Source organism: Borostomias antarcticus (genome assembly GCF_949987555.1).
Source record: "Borostomias antarcticus genome assembly, chromosome: 4".
NCBI classification, from domain to species: domain Eukaryota; kingdom Metazoa; phylum Chordata; class Actinopteri; order Stomiiformes; family Stomiidae; genus Borostomias; species Borostomias antarcticus.
Window position 1 is genome coordinate 21,034,704 of NC_140237.1, and position 17,500 is coordinate 21,052,203.

At 51.9% G+C, this 17,500-nt stretch overlaps 1 protein-coding gene across 1 annotated transcript in view; it reads left to right on the top strand.

Moving 5' to 3' along the window:
* nav2a (neuron navigator 2a) overlaps positions 1–17,500 on the top strand; it is a gene marked incomplete at its 5' end in the record, with an annotated part of 83,852 nt that overhangs the window by 24,865 nt on the left and 41,487 nt on the right. Inside the window, 9 exon segments of the mRNA XM_084437223.1 lie at positions 4,707–4,779; positions 4,935–5,172; positions 5,400–5,456; positions 8,014–8,147; positions 13,404–13,822; positions 13,824–14,683; positions 15,554–15,663; positions 15,943–16,051; positions 16,800–17,225. Of these exon segments, the coding sequence (XP_084293349.1) occupies positions 4,707–4,779; positions 4,935–5,172; positions 5,400–5,456; positions 8,014–8,147; positions 13,404–13,822; positions 13,824–14,683; positions 15,554–15,663; positions 15,943–16,051; positions 16,800–17,225 (2,426 nt within the window).

The following is a 17,500-nucleotide window of genomic DNA, read 5'->3' on the forward strand; positions in this document are numbered from 1 at the left end:
CATGATGCCAACTGTGGAATTCTAATCTAACACTGCTCTCTCACTTTTCTCTCATTCTCTCTTTTCTCTCGCTTACAGGCGCGCGTGCACATGCACACGCACGCACACACACATGCACATACAAACACACACGCACACACACACTCACACACAGGTCTTTGTTTCTGTGGTAGATTTATGGCTTTGTCTTGTCTAATTGCTGTGTGTACAGTATGTGCGTGTGTGTGTGTGTGTGTGTGTCTTGTTTCTGGGTCACACGATTATATTCCCTTACTTCCTGGTCTGTCCCCGGCCTGGTCTCTGTTCAACCAGCCGTGTCGTTCATCACAGGTAGAAACCTAGAAACCAGCTCAGACCAGTCTGCCCGGGAGCTAAGGTTCAAACCTGCTGTAACCAGGCGTTCTGAGCCCTGGGAGAATGTCGCATGACACTCCTTCCTCTTTGTTTAGACAGTAATACATGTTCGACTCTCGGTTTCCTCCTAGCAGACATGAGTCGAGCGTTCCTTCACAGTTCAACCTGTGTCACACACCTTCAGGTGTGCCAGGCAAAACCACGGAAGCTTCCAACCTTCTCAAACGCACACGCGGTACAGGTGCCATGGCCGACATCGCTTATCCTCTCTTCTTCTAGAATGTCCTCAGGGTCAGCGCCGGGGCCAGGGTGGGAGCTCGGTTGTCCGTTTTGGGGCGTCATTAACGTCGGGGCGTTATTTATCTTTTAATAAACCCTGACTGTGAAAGGATAGATTTATTACGTGCGTCTTCCCAAGTTAAAGGAGTAGTAAAGGGAAAATGCATGTTTAGCCCTGTTTAAAGGTTACTTATGATCATATACAATGGTTCAGATCAAAACGTTGACAAAACTAGCACTTTTGAGAAAGTCTGATAATTGCTCTACCACCGTTTTGGTCATACAATGGATGTGGACCTTGAAAAATCTTTCAAAAACATGTTAAACTCTCGATTTCAAAGACAAGAAACTCACCGAGGTGTTAGTTGGCGTTCTGACATATAATTTGCCATAAAGTAAGATTCTAGTTCATCTGGAAAGGCTTTTTTAAATATTTAGCATAGAACTATTTAGTCGCAGCACATACGTGTGTAAACTTCCGCAAACTAGGTAGCCTAGCAACATAAACAATAACAATAGCTACCGTAAGTAGTTCCGCTTCCTGAATCCCCTCTGCGGATTGATCTACACATCTACAACGGTCGCTTCAATACAAGTCAATGGATTTCATAAAATGATCAATAAAATCCTACAGGATTCATACTTTGCGGCAAATTTGATGTCAGAACACCAACGGACACCAATTACCCCCTCGGTGAGCTTCTTGTCTTTGAAATCGAGAGTTTAACATGTTTTTGAAAGATTTTTCAAGGTGCCCACCCACATCCATTGTATGACCAAAACGGTGGTAGAGCAATTATCAACTTTCTCAAAAGTGCTAGTTTTGTCACGTTTTGATCTGAACCATTGTATATGATCATAAGTAACCTTAAAACAGGGCTAAACATGCATTTTCCCTTTACTACTCCTTTAAGGCAGAGAGTGTGCCCAGTGCCCACATTAATCACTCCCCACAGGCAGCATACAGAGGTTAATGTTTAACTAGGCATGGCCAGGGAAGTACCTGGTGTGTGTGTGTGTGTGTGTGTGTGTGTGTGTGTGTGTGTGTGTGTGTGTGTGTGTGTGTGTGTGTGTGTGTGTGTGTGTGTGTGTGTGTGTGTGTGTGTGTGTGTGTGTGTGTGTGTGTGTGTGTGTGTGCGCGTGTGCGCGTGTGTGCGCGCCCGTGTCCACGGGGGCAATGCTTACCTGTCTCCGTTGGTCGAACGCCAGGTGATCGGATGGCATGCGAAGCGCAGTGCAATCGCAGGTGCGGTGTAGCGTTGCTAAGCAACCCCGCGTGGATGACTCACGATTGTTTGCTCACCGGCGTCGTGTCGGTCCCACTGTTCTTCCTGCCACATGCAAATTATTATATGGGGTATCGGCCGTTGTAAAGATTATGGGCTGTGGGCTGGATCATGGGCTGGATTTTGTCTTGTAAAGAGAGAGAGATGACAGCAGTACCCAGGAGAAGGTGTCAGTTAGCTCAAAGGTGAGAGTTCTCTGTGAAACTTTTAAGCTAAGAAAATGAAAGGATGACACACACACACTTACACAGTCATACACACACACACGTTGCCTCAGAGTCATGCTACATGACCAGATTCCTCTAGACACGGACTGAGCCAAAGGAAGGAATGCTTACGGCGTCTCTCCCTGACACACACGCACACACACACGCACAAGCACACAATAATGTCTGTGTGATGTGAGGAAGTGTTTGTTCAGAGGGCAGTCGCATGTCCAGCCCGGCTGCCTTTGACAGGCTGAGAGCCAGTACAGAACAGCACAGTGGGTGATGACAGGCAGAGAGAGGGAGGGGGAGAGAGAGAGAGAGAGAGAGAGAGAGAGAGAGAGAGAGGTGTGAGAGCGTCTGTGAACTGAAGCCGGATTTGTTCTGGCAGTTTGAGACCTGTGAGAGCTCCTAGCGACTTCACACACCCTGACAGGTAGGGGGGAGCAGCCTGGTCTGATGCAGATACACACATTTCTGGAAACTAGATTATCCAACACCATACAATAGGATTTTAATGTTTCCTTATGATGTTAACGTATCCTATTGTGTTATTGATGATGTGATGTGTCAATGCTGATTCACTTCATTCTCTGAGACAGTATAAATGGAATAGCGTGAGGTATCTGGGGGCCACCTGCAGTTAGGGGTGGTTAAGTGAGGTGTGTTTAGTGTTGGGCGGAGAGGGAGAGAGTTTGCATTGTATCTCCATCATGTTTGTGGCTGTCCCCAATCCCCATTACATCAATCCGACACAGGGCTCGCATTGACATGGTATTGTTTACGGCTCTATCAGAACACCCAAGCCTTTATTTACTCAACCTCAACCTGCTGCTGGAGAGAAAACCACCGATCAGACAAGATGAGAGGAGACCGGGGGATGAGACGTGGACAGGAGCAGAGGAAACTGCAATGTCCTAACTACACAAAGTTTTTTGCTCATGAATAATCTTTTTTTTCCATTTGATTTTGGAAGGAATACCCCTCAGCTTGAGCACGGGCTGGTTGAGGGACAGGTTGAGGGACAGGGCTGGTTGAGGGACAGGGCTAGTTGAGGGACAGGGCTGGTTGAGGGACAGGGCTGGTTGAGGGACAGGGCTGATTGAGGGAGGTTGTCCGTCTGTGTGGTGTGGTTCTGGAAGGAATCCCCCTCAGCTTGAACATGGGCTGGTTGAGGGAGGTTGTCCATCTGTGTGGTGTGGTTCTGTGGTTGGGTGAGCCTTGGTCCCAGTGGTGTGTTTTTATTTAGCCAGAGGCGTCGTTATTTTTACCAACTCAAAGGCTCGGCTGGGACTACAGCAGAGGGGCGGAGGTGGCATTTGGGCTGAGGTATTTAAGACACGTGGGGGGGGTATTTTTGACAGGCTGGGGTTATTTCAGCACAGTGAGAGTGATATCAGTAGGCTAAGTCCAGGGGGCAGTTTTGTAAGATGATTGCAGTGGCATTTAGGTTTGGGTTGCTTAAGAAAGACGGGGTTTGTGAGTGAAGCTGGAGTACGGGGGTATTTCAGTGAATCGGGGGTATTTGAGTGGGGGCAGGGCGTATTTGAGTGAGGCTGGGGGGATTTCAGCGGAGCGGGGGGCTCTCTAAAGCGCTAGTGGTATTCGGAGGGTGGCGTAGTCAACATTCTTCCCCGTCTTAAGTCTCTGCTGGCTGACCCCGCAGGGCAGCATGTGTCAGGCGTGAACAGCTGGTCAAGGGTCAGGGGTCACAAAGCTGTTACAGCTCACTCACTGACCTAGCGTCACTGGGCCAACACTGGCCGAATGCGCCTCAACTGATCTGAAATCCTTCACATCTATGAAAGTGATGCTTATATTTGCCCACAACTATACACTACAGTATGAAACATGGATGTATATAATCCTTGTTCTTTTTATTGTATTTCACTTTTATGCTTATTCGCTACTATGTATATTCTGCATTCTGCATTTCCAGCCCTTTGCTGTAATTTTCCCCCTGCTGAAATGCCACATTTCCAACCTATCTATCTACTGTATGAGAAGGGCCTCTGTTGTTAAATATTGATATTGTTGAATGATTGCCTTGTTTGCTGATCTGAAAGCAACCGTTGATCGTCATTTGATGATTCAGTTTTGAAATTCACCTAGTGATGACGTAGGCAACCAATGAGCTGTCTGCTTAGAGGATCAAATGACCTGTAAGCAAAGCTTGGCAGCCTATCAAATCTTACTTACTGCCAGTTGAGCTGGGTCAGTCTGGTTGCCAGGGCTGGTGTCCTAGCAACATGACCAACGTAGAAAGATATTGGTTCCTTCCGGGTACTTTCATAGTTTAATGACGGGCTGTTTTGACTACGCAATGATGACTGGCTCATTACGAGCATGTTGGTAAAGTTTTACGTCAAAGCCAAATCACCATTGGTTGGCCTGTCTTTGATGCTTTTGAACATGATGTTTGCAACCTTTTTTTGCCTACTCTATATGATTTCACTGTACACCCAAATTTGCAAAATGTTTCAAAGTAAGCACGTCTGCTCAATAAACCTACTCAAATGCTAATGTAAACGCAGGAGCCGGGGGTTGGTGGTGTTTATCCGTGTCGTCTCTGTCCCGGCAGATTGAGAACATCGACGCCTGCCTCAGTTTCCTGGCCGCCAAAGGAGTGAACATCCAGGGCTTGTCAGCGGAAGGTACTCCAGGCCTCCTCACTCCTCACCACGCACCCCCCGGGGTGAACCCGGCTTCAATTGGACCGGATCATCGCACTCCGTCAACTGACGTTCCCTCCTTTTTCTCTCCCTCATCCCCCCCCCCCCCTCCCTCTCCCCCCATTCTCTTCAAACAGAGATCCGGAATGGGAATCTGAAGGCTATTTTGGGGCTCTTCTTCAGCCTGTCCCGCTATAAGCAGCAGCAGGCGCACCGGCCGCCCCCCCCGCAGCAGCAGCAGCCCCACCCCCCCCTGAGCCAGCAGAACAGTGCCCCCGCCCAACTCACCCACCCGGCCCCCACGCATGGGACCTCGGCCCCCGCCGCGCACGCCCAGAAAGCAGCCTCAGCAGTGCAGGCCGAGATGCAGTCCAGGTAAGCCCCGCCCGCTCGACTTGAGGTCGCACGCTGGGAAGCGCGGCGCGGAAACGACCAGAACGCAGAAAGAGTAGTGTCGTCTGACTCCAAACCCTGATCTCTTTGGCTGGGTTAGGTCCGGTCTTCTGTGGATGTAAACTTCTTCATTTCTCTCTCTCTCTCTCTCTCTCTCTCTCTCTCTCTCTGTCCTCGACATGTCTCATTTTCCCCTCTCTTTCCTCTAGGGATGGGTCTCAAAGTAGACTGCTCAAGTTTTCCCTTGGTCAGAAAAAGTCATCTAGGTCAGCTCTCTCTCCTTCTCTCTCTCTTTCTCTCCTCCGTTCTCCTGCATCGTCCTGCATTTCACCTTCTCTCCTCTAACGCCCGACTCTCCTTCCCTTACTCTGCTGGACCCTCTGAGGTAGAGCTAGAAGATGCCCCTAACCCACGGCTACAAGGAACATGCGACTGTCTCAGCAGTGGGCTAGCTCTGGTCTGCTGTGATTAAGGGCATCTTCTAGCCTGAGTGCTACCCCCCCCCCCCCCTCTGTGCATGAGTGGACAGGCTACAGGACCCCCACCCCCCAGATCCGGCTCCAGGCCTGAGATGTACTCTGTCTGGCATCATGCTTCGTTTAGCATGCATGCTCAATGGGCTGTGAGGGACCTTTAGATAACCTGTGTGTGTGCGTGTGTGTGCGTGTGTGTGCGTGTGTGTGTGTGTCTGAATGCTACATTAATAAGTAACTGAGATGAGAAGTCCAGAAGTCTATTGCTTGCCTTGAATATGGTTGATATAGCAAATAGCGTATGCCCCTACCACTACAACCAAGGTAATGTCTCTGTAAGAATGACAAAGAGAAATGTCTCACTCTGTATCTATCTAAACCTGAAGCATGGTATCTTTTGGTGTGTAATGAGGTTCATTGTTGAGGTGAAACCTACATTAGGATGTGGTTTTGCATGCTGCCCATCCCAGATTGTGTGTTTGCATTGCACCTGCTTTAGTCCAACTTCCTTCTAAAGCAATGCAACACCCCCACCCTCTGGCCAGCTTGTGTAAGTGCAGGTCAATTTCCCCACAGTCAAAAAAAGCATTGATATACTCAATTTGTTTTTCTCTCGAAACACGTGCACAAGCTATTCATGGAGGAATTGTAATATTCTGTATTTCACAGATAGTGAAACCTACTGTGCAGTAGCACCTGTGTGTGTCATTCATCGCACAGCACAATAGACAAAAATATGCAATACCAGTTACTTTTCTAACATGATCTCTCAGCATGTTCAGCTATATTTCAACATGGCTGTAACGAGCTGGTAGATACCAAGCTGCAGGTCAAGGCAGTAGACGGGGAGATTGACAGCAGTCTTTATGACTGCTGTGATTGAAAGTCAAATGAGCCCCTCACCCACGAACAAAGAAAAGACGACAGACCGCTTTCCCTGCGTTCGAGGAACAGATTAAAACGCCCGAGTGAATGGCAGGGTGGAAATGAGAGAGTGATGTCGTGCTGCTGAATTGAATGGAGGACCACAATCTTATCAGCAGGTAGCCACCAGGCTCATGTTTCTGCGTCGGACATAATAAATTAGCAATTCATTAGGTCCGTCCACAATAGAGCCAGGCTGGCGGGATTACAAAGCCCTCACGAAGAGTCCCGGCCACACCGTGCACTTGAGATTCGCTAACCCAACTAGAGCTGAACACCGGTTGTTGTTGTTGTGCAGATGTACTTGGTGTGTTTAATCAGTAGAAGGCTTATCGCTGACCCGCACGTCCCCCCTAGCCTGTATCTGGGCGGAATGGCCTGTGTGTGACCCCAGGACTTTTGTCTGGAGTGTCAGGGCGTTGGGTCAATCGTAGCCCCGAATGTTACCGCCTCCCATACCACGGTATCCACTGCTCTGACCATCCCCTCTAGACTCCGGATAACAGGCTCTCTAGATCAGATAGACATGGCTGCAGGACAAGCTTCTCTCTCTGACAGCTATCTGTCTGAGTGTTAGTAGTGGGTATCTGACAGGTATAAGGCTTTGTGTTAGACTGTAGTCAAATCAAATCAAACTTTATTTGTATAGCGCATTTCATACACAGAGGCAACACAATGCGCTTTACAGAGTGCAATGGGGGGTGGGCATAGGTCCCACCCCTACATATTCCAGAGGGAAGCATACAAGTAGACTAGTATGTCTCTGACAGGTAGTCTGTGTGTATGAGACTGTAGTATGTTAGAGTGTAGTATGAGATCAGGAATTTATCAGCAATCCAAAATGTATTTATCTTAAGCAAAAAAACATCAACATGTTTGAGCATAAATTCTCTAACACTCTCTTTGTCTGTCTCTCTCTCTTTCTCTCTCTCTCTGTCTGTCTCGCTCTGTCTCTCTGTCTCTCTCTCCCTCTCTGTTTCTCTCTGTTTCTCTCTCTCCCTCTCTCTTTCTCTCTCTATTTCCCTCTCTCTGTTTCTCTCTCTCTTTCTCTCTCTCTCTCCCTCTCTCTTTCTCTCTCTCCCTGTTTCTCTCCCTCTCTCTTTCTCTCTCTCTCTCCCTCTGTGTTTCTCTCTCTCCCTCTCTCTTTCTCTCTCTATCTCCCTCTCTGTTTCTCTCTCTCCCTCTCTCTTTCTCCCTCTCTCTCCCTCTCTCTTTCTCTCTCTCTCTCTCCCTCTCTGTTTCTCTCTCTTTCTCTCTCTCTCTCCCTCTGTGTTTCTCTCTCTCCCTCTCTCTTTCTCTCTCTATCTCCCTCTCTGTTTCTCTCTCTCCCTCTCTCTTTCTCCCTCTCTCTCCCTCTCTCTTTCTCTCTCTCTCTCTCCCTCTCTCTCTCTCTCTCTCTCTCTCTCTCTCTCTCTCTCTCTCTCAGACTTCCCGGCCCTATGGCGAGGGTGTCCACTGCCGGCAGTGACATCACTCCTCGCGGGCCAATCAGCACTCCTGGCAACAGGCGCAGCCAGGGCTTCTCCGACAAGACGAAACCCAGCCAGCACCTCAGCAAAGGTAGGCCACGCCCCTGGAGGAGCCACGCCCCCAGAGGAGCCCCAACCGACCTTGCATCGAAACTGTTATCAGCCTTTCAATGATCATTCCTCGAACTGGAGAAGAAATCATGTTTTGGATAGAACCAAGAATGTCTGCCATTTCAAGCGAGGCTGAATTCCAAGTGCCTGAGTAACTACTGAGATGAATCGTGGCTCTACTGTATGTACCCTGCTGGTCATTTGGAGGCATGTGAATTATGGACTGTCTATTCCTGACCAGAGAGTCACAGTGGGGGAGGCTGGTGCATTTGGGGAGCCCCTGAGCTCAGCCCCCAAGAATAGATCGGAGTGCGCGGCATCGTGATGCATTACAGCGAGACCCCCTCTATTCCACTGGAGGATCTGAGTGGTCTTATGGCCATTCTTAGCAAGCAGGAGCTTTTAACAATGTACAGTACGGCCCCAGGGGATAAATATCATGTAGCAGAGGTCGGACACTGTGCGTGTGTGTGCGTGCGTGTGTGTGTGTGTGTGTGTGTGTGTGAGTGTGTGTGTGTGTGTTGGGAGGTACTGTAGCGCTAACGTGACAGGCTCGTTAAATGACATTGACGCAGCGTTACAAGGTGAGACGACAGCGTGTGATTTATCGTGTGTGTGTGTGTGTTGCTGTCAGCTCGGTAGAATGTTCCCCTGACCTTCCACCAGCTGCCGGTATGGAGGGGTCACCGTGAGGGGACCTAACCTTCGAACCCCCACCCCGACGACCGCCAGAGAGCGTCGGAAGTACCCACTTTTGTTTTCGGTCAGAAAAAATACCCTCTTTGCCGTATTCAAGTCGAAGCGAATCTGTCCGACTTTGTGCGCGTTCGAGCTAGCAGCGGTTGGACTGTGCCGCAGGTGAATGTGTTTAGCCGGGAGGTTAAAATAGCAGCTCTGTGGGGCTGTTACCACTCACAGGGCCCAGGCTTTATATAGACTGTGTTTGTGTTCACAGTCTAAACTCATTACATTGCATTGGACAGCCCTGACCGCCCAGAGAGAGAGAGAGAGAGAGAGAGAGAAAGATAGAGCAAGGGAGAGATAAAGAGGGTGAGAGGAAGAGAGAGTGGGTGAAAGTGTGGAGTGCGTGTGTCAGTTTTAAACGGCGCCAGATGAACCGTGACCAAACAATGGAGGTTCTCACTCATACTGAAGTATTGTCTCTTAGTGGGGGAGGGGGGGGGGCAGGGATGAGAGGACAGGGTGACGGGCAGCAGGTAGGAGAGGGAGGGAGGTGTAGAGTCATTGCCCCCCCCCCCCCCCCCCCCCCCCGACTGCTTCCTACCCTGTTGAGTCTCTGCCAAATCCCTCCCCACCCCCCCCTTCACCCCCACCACCCCCACACACACACTCCTGCGCCTCAGTTCCCCTCCTGTACTCTGTGGATGGTCAGGCAGAGTTTGGGCTCTCCTCCTCTCTTCCTCTCCAGGGACGTCTGCATCTCTCCCGAGGTTGGTGTTCATCCTTCCGCCCCTTTCACCTCTCTCTCTCTCTCTCTCTCTCTAGCTCAGCGGTAGCGGCCGCGCACTGAGACCCACGATCGGTGTTTTGGACTCTCCGTGTGAATCGTGCGTTGACGATTGGCTAGTTTTACTCAGGCTTAAATCATAGTCGTTAATGGACTTGGTTGTAACATGCTGAGGGCTGTGTTTTCTTTTTTTTAACCTCAAGTACTGTTTCTTTCATGTCTTTATCGCATCTGTATGATTTCTTATTATAAGTGGGATATGTCCTGGCTTCCATGCCGTGGAGAAAGAGTGACCAGCCAGGGACTGTTTGGATGTACATTCATTCATTCATTCATTCAAATGGTCAGAGACACCTGCAGGTTCTATTGTGTGCTGAGAGGTTCTGTTTCAATGGCTCTGACAGCAGAATGTCGCAGTGTCACTGGGTCCATCTAGTTCTATACAGAAAGGGAAATTATTTTAACTGAAGGGGACAGTGGCAGTGTATTCAGAGAATGTGTGTGTGTGTGTGTGTGACATACGTAGAGAGACAGAGGGAGTGCACTGTTTGAGTTTATTCATGTGGAGGAACTTTAAAAAGTTTCTCTCGGAACAAAGACGGGCTGTCCCACTCACTTACTAGGGCAGAATGAATGAGGTGTGTGTGTGTGTGTGTGTGTGTGCGTGCCTGCGTGTGTGTATGTGTTTGTGTATGATGTGTGTGTGTGTGTGTATGTGTGTGTGGTGTCTATAGGCTGCTGCAGAGCCAGATCAATAGTTTAAGGGGTGACTGACTGAACGAGTTCAGATTAAAGTCTTGTGACTAGGAAAGGAGGCGAGCGCTAAACAGAGTCAGCCGACGCTAACCCCTCTAATGTATTTAGGCCTCGTCGTTCGCGTGGTCACGGTTTTTTTCCAGCCGCGTTTGCTTCCGCTGCTAGGGCTCTGATTGGGCCAGAGATAAGTCATCACGCAGTGGGGATAAACACAGGGCTTTGAAGTGGATGAACAGAGCAACCCCCCCCCCAACACACACACACGCTTGCACGGACACACCTACGGTATGCTGGTGAGCGTCCGCCCAAATACACACTCTCACACAGTCAGGCAGAAGCATAGTGTGGCGCACATAGACGGGGAACACACACACACGCACGCACGCAAAACACACACATGCACGCACACGCATGCCGATTTGTGAAAAGGACACTCTGTCCACATCGCCGGATGTCCTGGAAGCCTGGGATGCTATCAGCAGCCTATGAGAGGTCGGCTCAGAGTGAGACCCAACCTCTGACTGGAGGGAGAGAGAGAGGGGTGGGGGAGGGTTAGAGAGAGGAAGAGAGGATCCTAAAACGAGAGGGGAATAAATAGATGAAGAGAGAGGGAGATAGGCTATATGTAGGCAGAGAGAGGATTAACTCTGAGAAGGGCAGGATGTTGATTAGTTCATTGGTGGTCTGTGGTCTGAGACCCCCAGGGTTTCTCTCTGCTGGTCTCTCTTTATACCAGCAGGCCTAATGACCGCAGCAATTAGGCCGTTAGAATTTAAACACTTAAACATGTTCAACACGGCGCTTACGTAAACACTGGCTACTCCGAGATCTTGACCTCTGGCACAGTGACCCGGGTAGGTCAGCTGGTCAGCGACCTGCCTCCCCCCCCCCCCCCCCCCCCCCCTTCCCCTCAGGGTGTGACATCAGCGGTTTATATGTTTGTGGATGGCTGGTAAATATATATACATGCTGTAGTCACTCTCCTGTGGCCGGATTGGGCGACCTCTGAACCAGGAAGGGAAAGCGTTGACCTGCTCCGGTCCTCTCGTTTGGCCCTGCTGGAGGAGCCCTCGGTCCGGATAGCCCATGTAACACGTATCAGGGTCACTGCCCAGTGTCTGTTCTTGCCAGCTTGCGAAATGTTCTGACCCAGAGCCCAGGCCCCATTCAGGACGTCGGGGACAGAGTGTTCCGTTGGCAGCGGGCGAGAGAGGCTGCCCAAGTTCCCCGTTTTCCCAGCAGCCCCGGCGTCGGAATCCCCATCTCTCTTCATCCTCCACCACCTCCTCCTCCTCCGTAATTACAGTGGGTCCTTCTCTCGTTCGGCCGCTCCAATAGGAAGCCGGCTATTAGCAACATGACCCACTTTCCGCCGGCTAACTGCTAGCACGGCTAATTGGGCCCTAATCACTTCCTAATGGGCGCATTGTTTCAGGCCGCGCTCGCTAAATACTAAACGGGGGGGAAACGACAGGCCGTTTGGAGGGTTCCTCTCTCTCCAATTAGGGAATGAAAGGCGCATTAAAAACAAAATATATGACGAGTATGAGAGGAGGGAGGATGTGGGAAAATGAAATTAGAGTGAAATTATAAGTGTTCACAGTCACGTACATTGGAAAGGAAATATTGAATTTGAAGACACTGCTGTGTCCAAGTCACGTGGAGGCATTGGGACTGATGACCCTGTTCTGAAGCATTCTGTTTGAAGACACGTGTGTGTGTCCAGTCTGGTTAGTCGGTGTGTTGTCTGTTGAAGCTGCCATCAGAGCTAGGGTGGGAATTGATGCGTGTAGTTGAACTTAACACAGGTAGTGTGTGTGTCAGTGTGTGTGTGTGTGTGTGTGTGTGCAAGCATACTAGGATGTGGGCCAACGGAAGTGTTATAGTTCACTTCAGACAGAGTTTTCACTGTCTCTCTCTCTTTCTCTGTCTCTCTCTCTCTCACACACACACACACACACACACACAAACACCATCTCTCTCTCTCTCTCTCTCTCTCTCACACACACACACACACACACACACACACACACACACACACACACACAATATTGCCATGGGAAACATACCTCTCTCTCTCTTTCTCACACACACACCCTCTCTCTCTCTCTCTCTCTCTCTCTCTCTCTCTTTCTTTCTTTCTTTCTTTCTCTCTCTCGGTCTCTCTTTCTTTCTTTCTTTCTCTCTCTCTCTCTCTCTCTCTCTCTCTCTCTCTTTCTTTCTCTCTCTGGCAGTTTGGCAGTTGTAGTTTGAATATTCAAACACTGGATCCCACACACAGTGAAACACCTCACACATATCTCCACCACCTCACAACTCTAACTGAAGCTGGCCCAAGAGTTCAGTTTAGATTTTTACTTCTCGCAATTCATATCTTGAATACAGGACTTGATAAGTCAAACAACGAATGATTCACAAAGGTCTAATGTCATCTACAGTTTCCTTATTTTCACATTCTGTTTCTTGTGAAGACTTCAGTTTAGTCTGGGCCTTTTCTGTCATTTGTATTCAAGCCAAGCGCGTTTTAAGAGGGACCAAGACCAGAAAGTATGATGAGTAACTTTCTCTCCAACGGAGCGGGATGCTGACCAAGACCACTCCATATAAGTCCAAACCTCACAAGTGTGTCGGTGACAGTACGGATTCCTTGGCAGGACATGAAAGAGCTGTTCCTCGTTGTTTTTATAAACAGTTTATTATGGGTTCTTTGCTTGTTAGTATGAGGGAGTTTAGAAACAGTTTTGTGTCTCTGGGTGTGCATATACACCAGTATAGAGGAGTGACACGCTTTTCTTGCTGTATCAACACAGGCTGATGGGGAAGAGCTCTCAGCTGCACAGGACTATATATGGACAGCGGGTGTGTGGTCAGGGAAATCTCCTCGCTATAACCACCATTCTGCTCTCCTCTCACCCCCTTCTCTCTTCTCCCTCTCCCCCACCTTCTTCTCCTGTTTCTCTCCATCCTCCTCTCTTTCTCTCCCCTCCTCTCCTCTCCTCTCTCTCGCCACAGAGTCCTCAGAGGGCGTGACCTCACAGCCTCCGGCGATGACTGAGCACGCTCCGTCGTCCTCGGCGGCCGCCAGCGTCTCCTCCGCTACCTCCGCCCTGATCCCTCCCCCTTCCTCCTCCTCCTGCTCCTCATCCTCCTCCGCCTCCTCCTCGTCCTCCTCCGCCATCCCCCAGCCCAACCCCGGCGGCAAGCCCTGGAGGAGCAAGTCCATGAGCTCCAAGCACTCGTCGTCCGGCTCCGCGCTCTCCACCAAGCAGGAGGGCTCCTCCCGGGCCGCCCCACCCCCCGCCGAGGCCCCGCCCCCGAAGGCCGTCGCCCAGAGATCCATGCTGGAGAAGCTCAAACTCTTCAACAGCAAAGGGGGCTCCAAGTCTTCCTCCTCCTCCTCCTCCTCCAATGCGGCGGCGGGGGGGGGCGGCGGCGCCGGCGGACAGCTCCGCCCCGGCCCGGCAGCCTGGAGTCTGGGGAGCGGAGCGGGCCGAGTGTGGCTCCAACACCGACCCGCTGGAGCAGGCCGAGGGGAACGCGCGGCCAGGAGCCAATGGGACGGCGGCGGCGGCCCATGGAGCCGCCGCCCCTCCCACCGCCGCCGTGACCAGCAGTCCAAAGATCGCCCTACGGGGCATCGCCCAGCGCACGTTCAGCAGGGCTCTGACCACCAAGAAGAGCTCGGCGAAGGCTCTGGAGAAGGACAAGGAGAGGGCGAAAGAGAAGGAGAAAGGCAAAGAGGCGGGCAAGCGCGCCACCGCCGCCGACAGGACGGAACTCAGGGGGGAGGAGCCTAAGGAGGAAACCGCCGCTGCGGCGGAAACGGAAGCCTCCGCCAAGAGGACCTCGAAAATCGCCAGCTTCATCCCCAAGGGGGGCAAAGTGGCCAAAAAGGAGAGCTCCGCCCCCACACACAGCGGGATACCAAAGCCGGGGGCCAACAAGGCATCGGGAGCGGGGGGCAAGGCCCCGGCAGCGCCGGCGGCGGGGGGGGGGAGGGAGGGCGGGGAGCGGCCCCGGAGCATGAGGCTGGGAGGGGGCCTGGTCATGCGCGGCGGCCCCCTGGAGCGTGACCGAGACAGCCGACACTCCAGCTCCACCTCCAGCCTGGCCTCCACCGAGGGCAAGGCCTCGCAGCAGGCCCACGGTGGCGGCGGTGGTGGCGCCGACCCGATGGCCGGCGGCGGCGCCACGCAGAGCACGGCCAGCAACACGGTCAGCGTGCAGCTACCTCAGCCCCAGCAGCAGTACAGCCACCCCAACACGGCCACCGTCGCCCCCTTCATGTACAGGTGAGAACAGCAGGGGGCGCCGGCGCGCGGTTCACCTGATTTCGGTTTTGGCACGGTGACCGCTGGTGTCGCGCGTTCTTCTAGGAGGCTTTACAGGGTGCACAGTGGGTTCACTTACTCTTGGCAAACGTAGGCTACTTATTGTGAGTGGCTTTGGGTAAAAGTGTCTGCTAAATGACTACAATGTAAAAATGTTGGGGAAAAGGCTGGGGAGTTGATCATATCCTTATGGAGTAATGTTTCTGAATTTACACACATTTAACCCATATGGTACAGTACATATTGCAGCCTCCAGGATTGTATCAATTTCTTGTGCAAGTATGCACTGAATTCAAAACACTGTTGTATTGTATTGTTGTATTGAATTCTGTCATGTTAGGCTGGAATGTAAATGTTCTTTTGAGGATGTTTGAAATGAGCCGTCATCAATCAGTTTGACATTTGGAGAGGCCATCTGTAAGCTGTTTACCAGGAATTGTCTACATGGGCACAAGAGTGTGTGTGTGTGTGTCTGTGTACGTGTGCGTGTGTGTGTGTGTGTGTGCATGTTCCCCACCCAAGGACTGACCTCTGTCGCGTTGCCAGTGTGATAAGGGTAAAGGGTGGAGGCCCCGTTCTCTCTATGAATGGTTCCGTTTGAGCAGCGCCTCATTAAGCCACTTCCTGTTCATCTGTGCGCACCCTGAGACCCCCCCCCCTCCAGATCCCACCGATACACCCCTGCCCTCCTCACTTTGGAACTTCCCCTCCTGCCACATACCTGTCAGAGGGCATTAACCCTTGGATCATACCATCTCATCTTGTCAGAAAGGGGGAGACTCGACATCAATCGTCCACCAACCTCCTGACCATACACACCTCTCAACCTAGATCGACGGACGGCGAGGGCACCATGACGACCGAGGGGGGATGCGGAGGAAGGGGCGGAGAGAACGCGCCCCTCTGCAAGGCCAGCCAGCCGTCCATCGAAGACTTGTCAGGTAGGCCGTCAGCGAGCAGCCTCGTCTGGAGGAACCCCACCGCGGGAGATTGATTATGTCTGAGCATGTCGTATCTGGAAATCTAAAGGCCCATAGGGATTGTCTCACAATGCGTCCTTTCTTCCTCCCTGCCTGGTAAAATCACTGATGGATCTTATGACAAGACTGGAAACGGTATCGGAGAGGAACGCATACTTTCACCTGTGCGATCATGATTGGTGGTAGATCAGACTGAGGTATTTTATTCAGTCCTGAGCATTCGTTTCTCTTCCTTTGTAGGCGAGGACCCGGAGACGAGGAGGTTGCGTACCGTTAAAAACATCGCAGACCTTCGTCAGAACCTGGAAGAGACCATGTCTAGCCTCCGGGGGACCCAAATCACTCACAGGTAAGAACCGAGAGCATCAGAGCCGTGGAGTGGACCGGTCTGGTCCTGAGCTACTTCAGCTGTACAAGGGAGCCATCTAGTGGCCGCTTAGTGTCACTGACATCTTGAATTTACATCCCATTTACTTTTGAACAAAGCCTCTAGCGGGTATGTTTACAGACAGAGAGTGGGATTCCAGCGGTGTTTCTATACCTCCCTGTGTGGGTGTGACACCATGGAATAAACTGGTGCCTGGAACAGAAGAAAAGACTTGTGAAAAGACACACACAATCCAGCTCTGGGGGGTTGGAGAAAAGACTTTAGTGTTATTGTTAGAATGTTATTCTCCAGGCTTAGTAGACTGTCTGGTGTTTGCAAACACTTCATCCTCCGGCTCTTTCTCGCACCAGGCGCTCTGTTCACGGAGAGTCCGTGCCTTTGGTCAGCGCTCCTGACTTTCACTCACCTTTCATTCTGGGTTTGACCTTCCAGTCCCCTCTCCCTCCCCCCTCAAAGAGCTGTGTAGACGGCCACGCTGTCTACCCCCCCACCCCCCAAAGGGCTCTGTACTGTAGACCGCCATGTACGGTTTAACGTTTCTCACCTCTTATTCGGTCGGCTAGGAGAGGACATGAGTGGATGGAGTCCTGAAACGCACCGACAGACAGAATATCTGTTTTCCTGACAACCCTCCTCTTCTCTCCTCTTCTACCTCGTCCTCCTCCCCTCCTCCTCATCTCTCTCTCTCTCTCTCTCTCTCTCTCTCCAGCACCTTAGAAACGACCTTCGACGGCAGCGTCACCACGGAGGTCAGCAGCGTCTCCGGGGTCGGCGGCGGGGGGCGGAGCATCCTCAGCCTCACCTCGTCCCGCCCCTCCCTGTCGTCATGGAGACTGGGCCAGTCCAGCCCCCGCCTGCAGGCGGGCGACGCCCCTTCCACGGGGAACGGCTACGGCGGGGCGGGGCGCGTGGCGGCGGCGTCGGCGGCGGGGGGGCAGGGCAGCCGCTACCTCTACCCAGGCCCCCTGAGGAGGCAGCTGGCAGGCCGGGGCGGCGCCCTGTGCAGCGGCGACCTCGGGGACAGGGGTGGCGAGGACATCGACCTGGAGGGCATCGCCATGGAGGTGACGGGATACATGAGCGACGGCGACGTGCTGAGCAAGAACGCCTCGCGCGCCGACGACGTCACCAGCGGGTGAGTCCACCGTAGAGAGTTGAATTCGCTCGAGGGTGCAGGGGCGTTGTTCTTTCCCTGACCACCGGAGGGCAGCGGTTGACCAGTAAACTCAGAATGACGAGCTGATGGACGCTGTGACCGCTCGGTGCGGTGAATGCTGGTGCAGACGTGATACTGCTGCTCTCCCCTTGTAGGATAGTAGCACTGTGTCTCCACTCTTGTTAAGATGGATCCGATAAGACCTTCATTCGCCAGTGGATGTCGGCGCCCGTGTTGTAACAGGCCCTCCGCAT